General features: G+C 47.1%; 1 protein-coding gene across 1 annotated transcript in view; it reads left to right on the forward strand.

Annotated features, from left to right (window-relative positions):
* Positions 1–13319, forward strand: part of LOC119435197 (sodium-coupled monocarboxylate transporter 1-like) — a 28685-nt gene extending 15366 nt beyond the window's left edge. The window contains exons 6-9 of the mRNA XM_037702117.2: positions 675–748; positions 10103–10243; positions 11656–11785; positions 13197–13319. Of these exons, the coding sequence (XP_037558045.1) occupies positions 675–748; positions 10103–10243; positions 11656–11785; positions 13197–13289 (438 nt within the window). The 3' untranslated portion in view covers positions 13290–13319. The remainder of the gene's footprint in view (positions 1–674; positions 749–10102; positions 10244–11655; positions 11786–13196) is intronic.
* The last annotated feature ends 3212 nt before the right edge of the window (positions 13320–16531 follow it).

Raw genomic sequence — 16531 nt, forward strand, 5'->3', positions numbered from 1 at the left:
CTGGCGCTATCCTGCAGTTTCCGGTTTCTGGCAGCCGCACTCAAGGTTAGTTGCACAATCCCGCTTCACTGCGTAATGCGGAGATGCAGACAGGAGAAAAAAGCACTGTTCGATTCCACAACAAAAGGGGACGGCAAACGCAAGTGGCAATGTACTCGTCGAACATTTTCGCTGCTGTAATTCTAGTTTGGCATTCTTAGGAACCGTGACGGTTCAGCTCAGTGTCATTCTCCCATGAAATTGATGTAAAGCATCAGGGGGAAACCATACAGTGTGAAAAACCATAACTATTTGTTATGGTCATTGCGCGTGGTCAGAACCTCTTTTGCTCCAAGTATTCGTTCGCACAATACGGGCTTGTGATTGTTCGCTTCTCCTCGGGTTTATTACAGAGGTAACTGGAACTACTTCCATCACCTTAATTTGAGGCTGTGGATCAATTCTTACTGCTTTAACAGAAATAGAAAATCGGGCCAGAAATTGAGGGCATGCTATACCTTTCGGGGGTGGGCCGTCTTTTGGGATACGGCGGCACGCCCGTTACAATGTGGTCTAAACAGTAGACTATACGTGAACGGGGCACAGTTCTCATTCCGACAGTGTGTAACGAACCACATGACGATGCGAAGCTTTGTTAAAGTGTTCACGTTCTGGTGTTTCTCTGTTATTCGCAGGGCTTGTACCACTTGGGAGGTATCGGCAACATGTGGCACATCGCTGGCGAAGGAGGTCGGCTTATTTTCTTCAAGTAAGCTATACAAAAGACGACTTATCGAGGCGCGAGAATAGTAAGAGGCACCGAGGAGCTTATTTATTTTGTTAGTTGCAACCGTATGAAGTCAACAGACAACGATGCCAAGTAAAGTACACGGGAAATTGACTGTTCTCTATTAAATGAAACAACCGCCGCGATTGCGCAGTGGCTATGGCGTTAGGCATAAGGTCGCGGGATCGATACCCGACCATGCCAGCCCCATTTCGCTGAGGGCGAAAAGCAAAAAACACTCGGTACTTAGATTTGCGTTGTGCACGTTAAAGAACGTCAGGTGGTCAAAATAATCCAAAGAGCTCTACTACGACGTATTTCTTAGTCCCCAGAGTTAATAACCACATGAATCAATGAGTCAATTATTAATTGAAATCTATTAATTAAAGGAAACTGAACGCTTACGAAGAGACATTGCACACGCGATTCTCTATCGACGAGCTCCTGCTTGAGCGAAATCTCCTCTTAACATCTCAAAGCACCTGTGAATTTAGGATAGGTCATTTCAAAGAATGGAGAGCCGTTCGCTTAGAGGGTGAATTTCTTCCCGGCGTACGTATGCGGCACATGGTGTGATTTTCGCAGCGCGAAGCACTTGAGTGCGGAAAGAAAAGAAACACCACGAAGGGTTAATTAGCAAAAGGAGGACAAACACAAGCGCTCACAACCAACTGGATTAATTGGTCAAGAACACACAAATATACGTAAAAGGTGATCAAACGCTGTATCGAGGACACTAGTCACATCAGTAGGACAAGCTCAGCAGTAAACATTTGTAAAAATTCATTACATAGCAAGAGTTTTCGATAGATCAAATAACAAACAAGATTTGGGTTGGCATATAGGCTCAAAAGCGCCAACTTCTTATCGTGTAAAGCCACTGATGGTTTACTCACGCACGTGCCACCACATTTCTTAACATATTGGGCCTCAGACATTTCCCGCGTTCCTCGATCGTGATGACGATCCAGTACATTGACCCGACGCATACCTCTCGCGATACAAAAGGGATGAAAGCTAGGAATACCGCATCTGTGCTGTTATACATTTTCCCTCTTTCTCTCTCTTTGCGTTACTTTCATGGAAAATGGGCTGTTTTCTTGCAGTGTCGATGTTTTTTTTTTTTTTGGTGTTGTTGATCCTTTTATTGTTTCATGAAGTCTAGCGTCCCAAAGCCAGAGTTTGGGTGGGAGACGCCGCAGGCTCTGGATTTATTGTAACAACCTGGGGTTCCCTAACGTGCAGTGAAATTTCAGTGTGGTACGTTCATTGACTTCTCTGCCATTGGAAGGCAACCGGCCAAACGAAACTGCGACTTCGTGTTCAGCAGGGAAAAAATTCAGAGCCCTTCCACTACTCTGAAGGTGGAAGCCAGCGAAGCTATGACTATGGTGGGTCTGGTGTAGTGAATATTGCCCCCCACGATGAGGATGGGCGTATCGTCGTAGAGCACCACCCAATTGAACATGTCTATCAGGAACGTATCGATGTCTTTCGTAGGCGTTGCAGGGGGAACGTACGCAGTCGCGATCACAAGTACCGTCAAAGCGTACAATCCTAAGTTTAAAAACGCCGTCAACCCGGCGTTTTCATACGATGGCTACACCAATCGTGGCGCGCACACAAGCGAACGCGCTCACGTGGTCTCCAGGGTGATCTACGTCACGTAATGAAGAAGCCAACGTAAGATCTGGTGAAAATCGCGGTATAATGCACACTTTTGTTACAATCCTAAGTTTAAAAACGCCGCCAACCCGGCGTTTTCATACGACTCCACGAGAAGGCGCAACGTGTCTGAAATCGTTGTACACTACACTTCCGGTTTTCTACGGTCGCAATCTCCTGGAACCTACACTATAACAGCTTCGCTGTTAGAGACTAGGTTTCACAACGTGCTTCAGCGTCTCACCGAGCAGCGACAGCGCGTTCATTTTGTTTATGAGTACCAAAATATGCAGAATGGGGAACCTGGTTCGTGCGGTAGCAGCAGCGAATATATTTTGTTGCGATAGCAATTATATGGACACTCCAAGCGGATTTCTGCTGTCGGCGTCGCCATCGCCGTGATGTTCCTTGCAAAGTCCAAGGGCTATAAAATCATCACCGCGCGCCGTGTGCTGCATGTGCGAGTGAAAGTGCACGCAGGACACGCGCTTCCCTCGCGCACTTTCACGGAGAGAGAACGCACGGCGGGGAGTAAACGCGACATCTGCCGTCGTGCGAAAAGCCGTGGGGGGATGGGAGGGAAGTAGGGGAGGCGACGTTTAGCTGCGGCACCAAACGTGTATCTTGCAACTGGGCGCAAGGGGAACTGGCGACTCAATCTCCCACGCGAAAAGAGGAAAGCGGGAAGGCAGCACGGGAGGGAGGGGGTGCGGTTTCTACTCTGCCAGCAACTGTGTACGTGTACTTTGCGTGGCTGCGTGCTGTCGCGCGCACCGTATCTTGAAAGCGATCTCCACATGGCTCTTACCATTGTATACGCTGTGCTTTCGCCACTGAGTTTCTGTTGAAGCGATAGACCGCACAAAACTTCGCTCGCTGCTGCGCTGCGCTTGCTCACGCCAGCGTTTTGACATTGGTTGTCTGCGGTCCTCGAGTGTAATCTATCCATGTTTGGTTGTGCGCGCTGACACCATGCTTGTTAATTGAGTTAGTAAGCGAGTGTGTCCAAGCTTAGGTAGCCGATGAAACTACTATCCTTACTACGCATAGCTCTCTATTAATTTGCTGTCGCAATTGATGCTTCGACTTTCGGGCGAAACTGCGTCTTTTTTAACAGAAGCTACAGAGCGTCTAATTGAGTTGCTTGAATGGTTAGCACCTACAGCGCGATGCGCCAATTGAAAATAGATCACAAATACGTTAAACGTTCTTACAGCTTAAGAAGTTCAAGCAAGGTCACCAATGTACACTCCACCATCCCTAGTACACGGCAGTTACCGCAAAGAACAACTTTTATTTTGCCATCGTTATCTCGCTACGGCTCGAGTCTGCTTCTTCAATATGGCGTATGTATTGTTGTTGTTTCGGAGAAACCAAATACAGTAAAGGAAATAACCACCACAATATATGAATATTCGTATTTACTACAGACGCACAAACACAGCACAACCACTTTGGGACAAAACTAAGGAATGAGGTATTGATGAAGATTACAGAGCAATGTTGGCTGTGCAATTACATGCGTGCGATGGTTACATTTATGTCACCTACAGTCGAGTCCAAAAGTTTAAGGACCGGAGGTGCCGCTGAAAATTCTTTTTTTCTTTGTAGCCCAGGCATAAAGGCTGAAATCAAGTAGTACTGCCTACGTGCGCCTGTTTGGCCAGCTTCATTCGTTAATACAATTTCACGTTGTACGGCGGTGCTAGAAGAAATTAATTTTTCTTGCTCATGCCGTAGTCTCTAGACTTTTGCACTCAACTGTACGTCCAAGGAAGCAGGTATACGGAGTTACGGCAGCGGCAATAGACTTCCCCACGCTCACAGTGCACGTTGTCATGCCGGTGCCATGAAGACAGTACTTCTCAGCAAATTCCCAAAGTACTTAGGTTTATGGCAAAATTGAGGAAAATGCCGGACTGCATCGTGGACTTTCCCAGTGAATTATAGGGGGGAGTTCGGGGACGCGTATATTCAACCTCGCTCATTTTGCAGATTTTGTGTCGTTCTCACCTCTTTGCCGTTTCACCCCTAGAGGTAAGCGGGCTTGTCACTGGTACGAACACAACGCCCTTCTTATATCCACGGCTGCCGATATGCTTTGCGGCAGCTGGGACGCAGTGAAACTCGTCTTAGTTCGTCGATTTTCTTTTTTGAATGCGTAAGCATTTCTATGCTTACCCAACGAAAAAACCCGTCCGCCCGTCTGTCACGTAATACGAATCGCTATAAAGAAATTAATGCAAAAAGTAAAATAAATTCGAAAGGAAAAACGTTGGTGGTGGTAAGTTTCTAACCTACGAATCTACGCTCAGAAGTCGAGTGTCCTACCCACTGGGCTAAACATAACCCACGCTTGCAGAAGTGGAATTTATCTGAACGTTATGGATTTGTTGTACAGCGGTACAAAACAAACGTCAAAGGAGGAGAACAGTTTCTATGAAGGCCTCGTTGAAAGATTTGGTGATGGTGGAATGAAAGCCATCTCTAGGGACTATATATGTAGACCCGACTTGGGGCATAGTAGACATCAGGAAAATTCCGATTTTGCGAAAATTTAATGCCAAACACGCCACACGTCCGATGCGTTTCGGTGGGAGCGGGATGCGCCTTCCATTTGGGGCGTTCCTTCACCGACCGAAATGCAACCGATCTCTGAGGGTTAGTGCGCTTGAGATCGCGCAACACTCAGAGGTAAGCAGTCAATGAGTTGATAAGGAGGATAAGAATGGATGAGGGGTTGTATGGGTTTCATCACGGTTGATAATGGTTCGACGCGGATGGATAAGGTGCTAGAGAGCGATAAGGGCTTATAATGGTCGGAGCAATTCTGATAAGAGTCGATAAGTCCGATAAGAGTTGATAAGAGTTGATAAGAGTCGGATCAAGTCCAATAAGGTTGATAAGGGCCGATAAGAGTTCATAAAGGTATTATGGTGTCCGATAAGGTTGATAAGGACAGTTAAGGATTGAGAAAGATTGGATCAAGTGCGATAAGATATATACTTGACCTATAAGGGCTGATAAGAATTGGATTGAATTAAAGTTTGGCATTTTACGAGCCAGAACCAAGGTTTCATTATGAAGCACACAGTAGTGGGGAACTTTGGAATAATTTTGACCACCAGGGGATCTTTAACGTGCTCCCAATGCACGGGACAGGGACGTTCTTGCATTTCGCCCGCATCGAAATGCGGCCGCCGCGGCCAAGATTTGATGCCTAAACCTCGAAGGGTTGATAAGGGGATATATTAGTCAGATCAAGTTTCATAGCAGTGATAACGGCACCGGGCTGCGTGCAAGCAGCAAGTGGCATAAGCTTACGCATACTTGGACAACTCCCAGAGGAGTTTTTGTGTGACCTCTCTTCTTTTTTTCTTTTTTTTTCTTTTTTCTTTTTTTTTTTTGCTTTTGTGCCTTGCTGAGCTTGTCGGCTCGTCGTAGCCTTATTCACTGACGGGCCGTCCTTGGACACGTTCCGACGTCCGGGAACGTAGATAGCGCACCTTCAGTGGGTGCTGCCTTTGTCTGAAGCGCCATAACTATCTGCTCCCGTGTCCCGCAATAAGCCTCGTATCAGACATTGTCATGGCAATAAAAAAAAAACCCTTCACGTCGCTATTGCCTTGAAGACGGTGTATGACGTCCTTCGCGGGTCGAGATTCAGAAAGAACTTAAAGGACAGTTCTGAGGGACGAAGCTTTATTGGTATATTGTTGCTGTCACCATAAGCTTGACGAGGCATTATGTACTACTGACGGTCGTGTTGCGGCATCAGACCCGACCTCATCACTACACCGGAAGCTTCGGCGTGAAAGGAGGCGTTATTCACCACATTCTACTCCTGGTGGTTTGTGTATACCAGGTCCGGCGGCTGATGTAAACAAAACAAACGGAGCTGTTACATTATTCAATGCCTATAGCGTCCCATTTGTTTTTGTTTTTTTTTTTTTGTTCGCCCGCGAGAGAGAGAAAACAGAAAATTATAGGTAGTCACTCATCCTCATTCCCACGCGCAGGCTACCCTGCAGATGGGAAAGGGGATGAATGACTGAAAGAAAGAAGAAGGCAAAGGCATAAAGGGGACAAGGTTCGCGTGCACAGTAGCAGACACAGTATCTCCACGTATCTTATCACGTCTGTTGAGCTTAGGAAAGTCATTAGAGCGCGCGTATCTTTCCGCGTTTATTATGAGTGATGCAATGCACCCATGATATTTGCCTCCGTAATGGGTCGACCGTCCACTTGGATGAGCGCGCTCCGAAAAGGCTGACGTCGGAGACCGAAGCGCGTGCGACGGCAGAAGAGGTGCTCGATGTTTCTCTTCACAGTTTCAGTGGCAGCATATGGGGTAGTCAGTCATTGCAGTGACGACGGAGTACCAATTTGCAAAGGTTACACCCAGTTGCGAGTGGCACAGCAGTGTAGTGTCGTACCGGGAGAGGACTGATGGTAAACGCAGCTGCAATGACAGAGCAAGCGGAACAAACGACAGTTGGAATTATCCGGAGTCTTTCAAAAAGCGAACCTGATGTCGCGAGCAATTTATCCATGATCACGCATGCATTCATTCAAAACGGACGCAGCTCAGGAACTCTACTGAACTGCTCGCCGACGAGACGCCCGCTAAGAGTAGAGGCTACAGAACCGACAGATCGCGTTACCGAGCGGCAACACACTGGCGCGACACTTCACTGCTATTCACATTTTAAGTTGCAGGCGATCGCATCGTCGTCTTACTGCTTTATCGAGTTCCTGCAGAATATTTTCATGCAGTGTTGCCAGATTCTAAAGCTTATTTTCCCCACATATCCAGGCGCAATTTACCCTAGTTTCCCCGGTCACGCAGTAAAATTCCCTTTTGTTTCCCACAAGAACAAATATATTCCCGAAAAGTTTTTAAATCAACGAAGAAGTTGTTTGATTTATTTTAGATGTATTTCTCTGAAAATAATGTCTCTTTCCGAGCGTATACAATTATATTATACTTTTTAAAGCGTACCTAAGTTGAAATTGAGACACGATTGAATCTGGCATGTGCAAATGTGTGTGTGCGTGGGGGGGGGGGGGGGGGGGGGGGGAGCAAAGCTTAAAAGTGGTTTATAATACTTTTATGAATTCTTGCTTTTCTAAACCAGAGACATAAAACCCTTCTAATTGCTTTGCTTTACTTGCTTAAATTTGAGTTTATTTCACCAGAATAATCCGCATTGTTCATAGTCCCCTGTTGCCATATAATGGGAAACTTTCCATACGGAGGGAAATATCAGGGGTCCACGCTAATTTTTTTTTTTTGCAATGTAAAACTTTAGAGAGATGCTGAGAGAGAACCCTTTTACGAAATTTGAGCGATGACCTCGCCGGGAATTGTTTATCTATGTCAACAGTTTGCGCTACACGACTGCAGCAAGTGGTCTGACGCATGCGCAATGTTTTCAAGTATTTGAGTACGTTGCCGCTTGACTTTTTATCGTGTAGTTTTCAAAGTGGTAAAGCTAGTAGAAGAACAGCGTCTGTCTTGTCATGTCGTTCTTTCTATGGTAAAATTGTGGGGTTTTACGTGCCAAAAACCAAGATATGATTATGCGGCACGCCGTAGTGGAAGACGCGCTTTTGCATTTCGCCCTCATCTAAATGCACCAGCCGCGGTCGGGATTCGATCCCGCGACCTCGAGCTCAGCAGCGCTACAGCAAAGCCGCTACGCCACCACGGCGGCTTTTTTCTATGTTCATCTACGGTATTTCTTTTATCCCTAAAGCACAGAAAAATGTCCTACATCTCAGGAACCACACCAGTCTAGGGGCAGCGATGCCCTTCTTTCAGGAGTTAAGTCGAGTGGCAGAACGGTCAAGAAGGTGAATGTAATCTTATATTGTAGCCAAATTTCGGAATGCAAACTGTGCACCAATATGAATCGGAACATTTATTCAGTGTTCAAATAAAGGTTCCTGCGAGCGGAACAATCCGAACCTCCCCATTGTCTATCTACAACATTGTACTCGTAATGAAATGGCCTCACGGCACCTTACCAACTTCATTAGAAGTGTGAGCAAAATGGGGGGCGTCCGACACAAATCTGGTGTTCCCGCTGATATCGGCGTAGCGTGTACGCTCCTGCACCAAAAACGTCACCCACAATTCCAGAGGTTTGCAGGGACATTTAATAGAGAAAAGGAAAGTCAGAGAGGGTTAGCGAGCATAATGCTGGCCGCTTCTTTTCGTGTCCAATCGGTCCTACTTCTGAAACACGCGGACTACCTCCGAGGTAGCGACAGCACTGTCGTCTTGATTAGCGTTATCTTTTCACCCACGGCAACCACGTCCGCTATCGTGAAAGCGCGATCGTAACCTTCCCAACACCGACCGCGCGCGAGAGCTGTTCGCATTCGGGCTCGGGCACTTCAGTGGATAGCTGTTTCTGTTTATTTGTTTGTTGTCTTGCTCTCACGTGCGTCGGCAATTACGAGCACGTGCTCAGAGATAACGCCGTCCCCACCACAAGCCTTTCAGGAAAAGCCTGCCAGGGCAACAATCCTGCCTACTATAATGAACAGCGACTGTATAGCGTTAGAACGTGTTGTATACGCCTCTAAAAACTCTAAAAGCGCGATTGCAACAATCGTCTCGTAAATTTCAGAGTACTCCAGTCCCCACGTGTTAGTGTTCAGTGCTCCTGTCCCCCACATTCATGAACGTGCCCATGTCGAAATGTAGCAAAAGGGATGACACTTTCAGACAATATCACCCAGAAGGCGCGCAGGCCTCAAAGAACGCAGATAATAGTAACTCAGAAAACATGGCTGTCGGCTTGTGGAAGACTTACTGCCGACACTATCCTCAGAAAGGTTGTAAACTAAGATTGTTGGTACATGTAACAGGGCAAGGCCGGACAAAGCGAGAGCAGGCTAACAACGATCAGTTTTCAAATAAATTCTTGTTGCCAGTCTGCGCACGTGTTGTCTAGCCTTTCACTCTTTTACGCACTGCCCCCAAATATACGGTTTTCAAAGGCGGAAGCGCGTGAAGACGTGGTGTGTGTTGTTATATACAGTTTAAAAAGACAAGGTGTTGCAAAGGAAGTGCTCACAAAGCATTGTTTTTTTTTTCGACGTCGTCAATTAAAGGCGTGTCGCGCCTTAAACATTCAGACTACGGATCACATTGCCAGATATTTATCAGTTTTAGGGGAGTCTCCATTCATTGGTAGAACATACAGCGAACACTCAGGTAGGACGCTCCGCATTAGGCCATACAGCATCCGATATTTAGCTAGCGAAAGCGGACAGACAAGTTAGTTTCTTTCTCTCTTGCTGACCACAGTTTATGTGGTGTCTGGACGTGAATGGTCATAGGGATATTTGGCATCTCCGTCGGGCTATATGTCAAAGATAATGCAACTAGATGTACCCGCGGCGTCCAGAAATTGCAGCACAGAGGTTCGGAACGTTAGGAATTGCTGTTTCTGCCTGGCAAATTCATGGACACCTTTCCGTGGTTACGCGCCTCTCAGCAAGAGTCGTGGGCATTCTAAGTGTACGACAACTCTGGTTTTGCTTGTGGCTTTCTCAATGGGCGATAGATGATGATGACAGACTCTTGTTACGCCAGGAAAGCCACCGCTCAGCGCAGTGCCCGCTGTGATAGGCTGTCATATCGCCGTGTCTTCGCAGCTTCAGCCCGAGCCTTTACGACACGTACACGACGTGGAACGTCATACTCGGCTGGACCATCGGTTGGATGGCCGCCTACTGCGCCAGCCAGACGCAGGTGCAGCGCTACTCCAGCATGAAGTCGCTCAAACGAGCACGCAGGTTAGTAAAGTAGCGGACACGTTGTTTCTTCCTTCTTATGTTTTCCTGTGCTTGCTTCTTTAAATATATTGGCACGTGCAACAGAAGGCCTTTATGGCAAGAAGTACTGCACCGGCAGAGACTAGCACTAGCCAAGAAGATGGCTGACCCCCAAAACGAAAACTTCTTCTCTCCTTCCCTGAATACTGGCTCGCGCTCGCCGCAGCTCGTGACCTGGTGGCATTTTCCCCCTGTGAAAAAAAAAAGAAAGAAAAGAAAAAAACGGGCGTCGTCCCGATGCTAGTACTAGTTGACGTAGGTATAGGGGAGGAGGGGGGGGGGGGGGGGAACAAACAAAGTATGCACAAGTTGGGATGAGGACACTCACCTGTAACTGAAACGCGCAAGTTGTGACAATATGTGTAAAGTGGCGGCGTTGTCGAACGGCGTCACCGTTTTCCGCGTTATTGCGCTATGCGCTAGCCAGTTTCCATGTGCTGTAACTTCCCAATAGACTCCACCGTAGCCAAATAGCACTACAAGCGTACACGTTCATATGCAGCACTAGCACATGACCGCTCTGATCAATACACAAACGATGTTTTTATGTGTGTGCGTGTGTGTGTGCGTGTGCGTGTGTGTGTGCGTGTGCGTGTGTGTGTGTGTATGTGTGTGTGTGCGTGTGCGTGTGCGTGTGCGTGTGCGTGTGCGTGTGTGTGTGTGTGTGTGTGTGTGTGTGTGTGTGTGATGAAAATGTGGAGGACGAGACAAAGTGCACATTCGTACCAGTATTGCAGAGCGGATCCACCGATTTCCTTTGGCACTGCTGAGGCTGGCGGCGTGTCCAATAAATTTATCTCCTCCAAGTTAACCATTCCCTCTTCTAAAATGGCTGGGTTACACCACTCTTGAAGTTTAATAACATGCACCTAAATCTAAGTACACGATCGTTTTCTCGTTTCGGACCCCATAAGAATGCGGCCGCCGCGTCCGGGATCGAAACCGAAACCTTGAGCTCAGCAGAGCACCGCATAGCCATCATGCTTCCGCGGCGAGTAATTGGCTACCAATGCGTGTCAATAATGCTCAAGAGGGCGCGAAGCACTTGGGTCTGTTCGCACATTCCCACTTTCGGTAAACTTATTGCGCCCTGAGCCACCGTCATTTTTTTTTTACGACTGTCCAGTGGTCCAGTAGACAAATACAATACGCTCTGAGGAAAGGAATTCTCCGCCTTCGCAGTTTCTGACTAACAACACGCCTTACGGATGTGTCTCAACGGGGCTCTTAGCTGTCGACGCTGCCTTATATATAAAAGATAAACTGCTGCATTAATGATGAATCTCTTCCTTTCGTGTTCCTCTTACCCGACCAGTTATGATGGGCGAGTGCAATTGACTGATCTAAAGTTGGGATTCTATTCGCCACCCTAGGGCGCTGCTGCTCAATATCCCCGGCGTGGCCATTACCCTGCTGCTGTCCGTACTGTCGGGGCTAACTATCTACGCCGTGTACCGGGATTGCGACCCGAGGCTCACTGGAGACATTGACAAAGCCGATCAGGTAAGACACACCTTTTGTTTTTACGAAAACCCTGGGATGGGCGACCACAACGATTCCCGGCAGATTCGCTTTGATTTTTTTTTTTTTTTTTTTGCTTTCCATCATCGGTGCGTTCGCTACCGCACCGTCGTGATGGCGTGGCCAGGCCATCCACACGCGGTGAGTTGAAACAAAGCAACGGAGATCGAATTTACGATTTTTTTTTCTTTCATAAAAGGATGTGTCATCGGCTGGCTGCCTCCACTAACAACGTGTTTTCAATCCCTATTCGTAAATGCCTGTTTTACGAATCCCAGTAGCTTAAGAATTCTTTTGTGAGCCTTGTGAATACGGGTATAAAAATAAAGGCCAACAATCGTTCCGATATACTGCCCCTGTGCACACGGAGTGGTTCGGGCGTGGTATTAATTTGCCCTCCGAGTCATTGTGAGCCGCGTGATACGAGTCCGCCCTTAGCAATGTGCAAAGTTCATGTAATTGCGAATTGTGACTCCTAGAAATAATAAAATATATTTGCATATATCTATAAAAATTCCACAGCCACCTTAATTTTTGATAGAAAAAAAACCAAAAGCATACGATTAAGAAGATCAGGCAATGGGATAGGATCTCCTGCCTGCTGCTCACTGCATGCTTAGAAGTATTCAAGCTGTTAGACAGGGCATAATTTAGTGCGAGCATTAACGACGAACATCTCGGCTATGTGCGGTTTACAGCTAGATGGCACCGTCCTGTTCAGCAACGCTGCACGCGTAGATTACTTGCAACAAATTATCGAGCACCCTAGCCGGGAAAATGCAAGAGTAAGTCTGACGAGTAAATGAAGAAGACCAGGGTGATGTTCAATAGCCTAGCAAGAGAACGAAATCGCGTGAATGGCAGCACGCGTCACGTAGACGTGACGCCTGCGGCAGAAAGGATGTTCCACATTCGCCGCCATGGCCATCAGTGATGGCGCCGGTTAACACTCCCAGGGTTATTTCTAGTTGTAAAACATAAATACCCCAGAAAGTGGATGTGAAAAAGGCGCCGCGGCAGCTCAGTTGGTAAGCACGCGTAATGCGAAGACGTGGGCTCGTATCCCCCCTGCATTTTTTTTTTTTTTTGGGGGGCCCGATAAAAATCGGGCACCCTCGGTATCCATTCTTCTCGTTCATGTATATATATATATATATATATATATATATATATATATATATATATATATATATATAATTTCACATCGTGCTCTCCATATCTTTAAGCTTTGATCAAGAAAGACAGTGACAAAGAAAACTTACAACATATTCATAGCATCAACACTGTTTGCAGCTCTCGTACAGTCATTATGCAGTCTGGATTTACCTACTTCGTGCGTTCATGCGGGATCGTGGTCCTAACCCTTTCAACCGACCTTACGCTTTGATTCCAGCTGATGCCGTACATTGTGCAAGACCTGCTGCGCAACTACCCGGGACTCAGCGGACTGCTCGTCGCCTCTGTCTTCAGTGGTTCCCTAAGGTAAGTAAGTGTTCACACACAGCCTGCCGTTGGCAACCATTACAAAACTTTCTTGGCAAGAATAATTTCAATTATTTCATATAACGCCTTAGTTGGCAACGATTGGTTTCTTCAAGTAGAAAAAGAAAAAAAAATATAAAATGAAGATACCCTCAGTCTCGGCACGTCTTCTTGTTTTAATTAAAGGGCTCCTCACCAGGTCTAGCCATTTTAATTGAGCTGACAAGGGCAGTGCTTACAATGCGCGCTAATTATCGTGTCTGCTCAGTATTACCTCGCCACGCGCCGCGGGAGAAGCTGAAATGTCAAACGAAACGCCGTTTGCTCTTCTCCTGGCCGGCGCCGCGCTCCCAGGCGGAGAGTGACCTACATATTCCAAGTGCGCTACGTAAGTGACCGTGCTGTGTCGTCACTCTCAGTGACACGTGACTTCGAGAATTACTCAAGGCAACAGCAGTGATTTGCTTGATCTTTTGCTTCAATAGACGAATAATAAGAGAAATACTAAAACATACAACCCGAACGTCTGCGTGCTTTTGTTTTACTTCGTACCGTAGCAAGAGAGATGTACTTCCGTTTCGTCTGCTTGTTTCCAGTCGCGCGTACAGAGAGCGAAACTATGTCATTTTCTACCGAGTTCCAGCGCGCGATCGCGCTCTGTGATCCGCTTGCGTCTGCCTCAGTGTTTGTGTATATAGCACTGACTTATGCCGCTAGTCAGGTGTTCTCGTGCACAGCGCGCAAAATTGTGCACTGCGCGAAACGCGGCAAACGGAACAGCTCACGCGCGACACCATCAGCGGAAGTGCGCCGCGCAGCAAAAAAGCCAGAGAAAAAAAAAAAAAAAAGGAAGAAGAAGAAGGCGGGGCCCGTAACGTATGCGTCACGCGATCCTCGAGCTCCGGTATGGTAGAACATAGGCGTAGTCCCTCAATACTATTAAGGGACTATGAATTTTGCTTGCACGGGCTAGACGGGGTAAGTGGAGAGAGAGTCCGTGTTGGCGGTGAAGCTCGCCTGCTGAAATCATGGGTTCGCGGCACTGAAACATTTCTATCTCGGCTATTAATGAACCAATTTGAAAAATGTCTTGCGGTGAAACGCTCCCCAGAGGACACGTAACGACTTCCAGCATATAACCGAAATTTTCTAACTAGCTTGGTGAGGGGCCCTTTAAGAAGACGTTTTAGCTCGGGAACCCCTATCGAAATGCATGGGAAAGGGAATATCGTTTTTCTCTGCAATCATTGCACTGATTTTGATTATGTTTGTTTTGAAGAAGAAATTATCATCTAGTAACTATGACAAGCGGATTTTCAATTTATTCCCTCAAATGTTTAGGAGACATTCTTGAAAAGTGCAAAATCTCGAAAAGCTCAAGTATCCACGTTAAGATCAACTGGGAGTTTGTACGGTTGCGGCCGCGAGAGATTGACGGCGTGGTGCATCAACGCAGCCTGCGTGGGCGTTCCTAGGCGGCCGTGTGACCTGGGCGTCAATGAGAACGCACAGGCGGTGTCGGTGATGAATCATCACTAAAATTAGCCAGCAAACAGAGCCCTTAACAATTCCGACGAAGGGTGTCAGAGAGAGAGAGAGAGAAAGGATACATAGAAAGAGGGAAGTTAACCAAAGGTAGTTCCGGTTAGCTACTCTGCACAGGGGGGAGGATTATGGGGATAAAGAGAGATAGAGGAAGGGAGAGAGAGAGACGAGCAAACCGCGCTCACTATAGAGCGGTAGGGGGCGGCGTTCCTATATAAAGTCTATCGTGAAGGCCCGTAGACCGCAGGGTGGAGAAGTTGTTCATACAGCTTCGCTATCTTTTAAGTATCAGTTGCTCATACATCTGCGAAAGTTTTACGCTCTTTTCTCCATCGAAGAACTAGAGGCTACACTCGCTGGGTGCAGGCCATCTTCGTCACCAAGACCCGATGGCATCACATACTCTGCGCTTGAAAACCTTAGTAAAGAGGCCAGAGATGCAATTTTTGGCCTATATACAACGCATCATGTCATGCCGGCTTGGTCCCTACCACGTGGAAATCCAGACGCCTTGTTCCGCGCCTCAAGCCTGGCAAATATCTATTGGAATTGTCATCTTACCGTCCAATGGCACTGGCCAGCTGCGTTGGCAAGGTAATCGAGATAATGATCCTTACACGGTTAGAATGGTACTTGGAGTTTTTCAACGTCTATCCAGAGGTAATGGCTGGCTTTCGAAGCGGACGCTCGTCAATGGATAGCGTTACTGAACTTGTAACGTATGTAGAGCGCCAGAAACACCTGAAACGAATCACTGCGACCTTATTCATTAATGTTAAAGGTGCCTACGACAATGTACATCACCATGCAATTCTGGACGCCTGAGAAGCTGTGGGAATTGGTGGACACGTCTTTCACTGAATACTCAGGTATTTGTTTGGAAGATATTTCTTTATTTTGACTGAAGATGGACCAACGCCATCTAGTTATAGCAATCGTGGTGTACCGCAAGGCGGAGTACCTAGCCCTACCCTGTTCAACCTGGCGCTCGTTGGTCTCGCCGATCCGTTACCTCAAATCATACTGCTCTCCGTACATGAAGACGACATTCGCATATGGGCTTCAGGAGTGAGACGTGTACAAGTCCGCGCACGACTTCAGAAGGCTTCAACGGCCGTGTCAACATATCTAAGAAGACAAGGCCTGGAGCTTTCACCTGAGAAGTATGTACTCGTGGCTTTTACTCGCAAAGCGATGACCCTGTTTGCTTTGCGGATTAATGACCATAGTGTACCATACAGACGAACGCACCTATTTCTTGGCGTCATCATTGATAGAGACTTGTCTTGGAGCCCCCCCGTCTCGTACAGGACAAAGCGTTTGGTTGCCATTGTGGACCTTCTCGCGTTGTGGACCATAATTTTTAGCCCCCTACTCCTTTCCCCCGTGCAGGGTAGCCAACCGGAACTACCTCTGATTAACCTCCCTGCCTTTCTACGCACCCTTTCTCTCTCTCTCTCTCTCTCTCTCTCTCTCTCTCTGTGAGAAAGGCCAGCAAGCTCGCTCAAACTAACATTACGCTATAGTGTTAAAAGTGTTAAAAACAATGCCTTTGTATTCGATATTTCGGCTTTGTATTTGACGTTACTTCGCGTTCTATACAAACAAAGAGAGCGGCAATAAAAAAAGAGCCCAATCTGGTTGTTGCGGAACGAAGCAACAAGGACCGCAAAGGACAAAAATAAATTATGTCGTGCAACA

The sequence above is a fragment of the Dermacentor silvarum genome, unplaced genomic scaffold (genome assembly GCF_013339745.2).
Source record: "Dermacentor silvarum isolate Dsil-2018 unplaced genomic scaffold, BIME_Dsil_1.4 Seq517, whole genome shotgun sequence".
In the NCBI taxonomy this organism is placed as follows: domain Eukaryota; kingdom Metazoa; phylum Arthropoda; class Arachnida; order Ixodida; family Ixodidae; genus Dermacentor; species Dermacentor silvarum.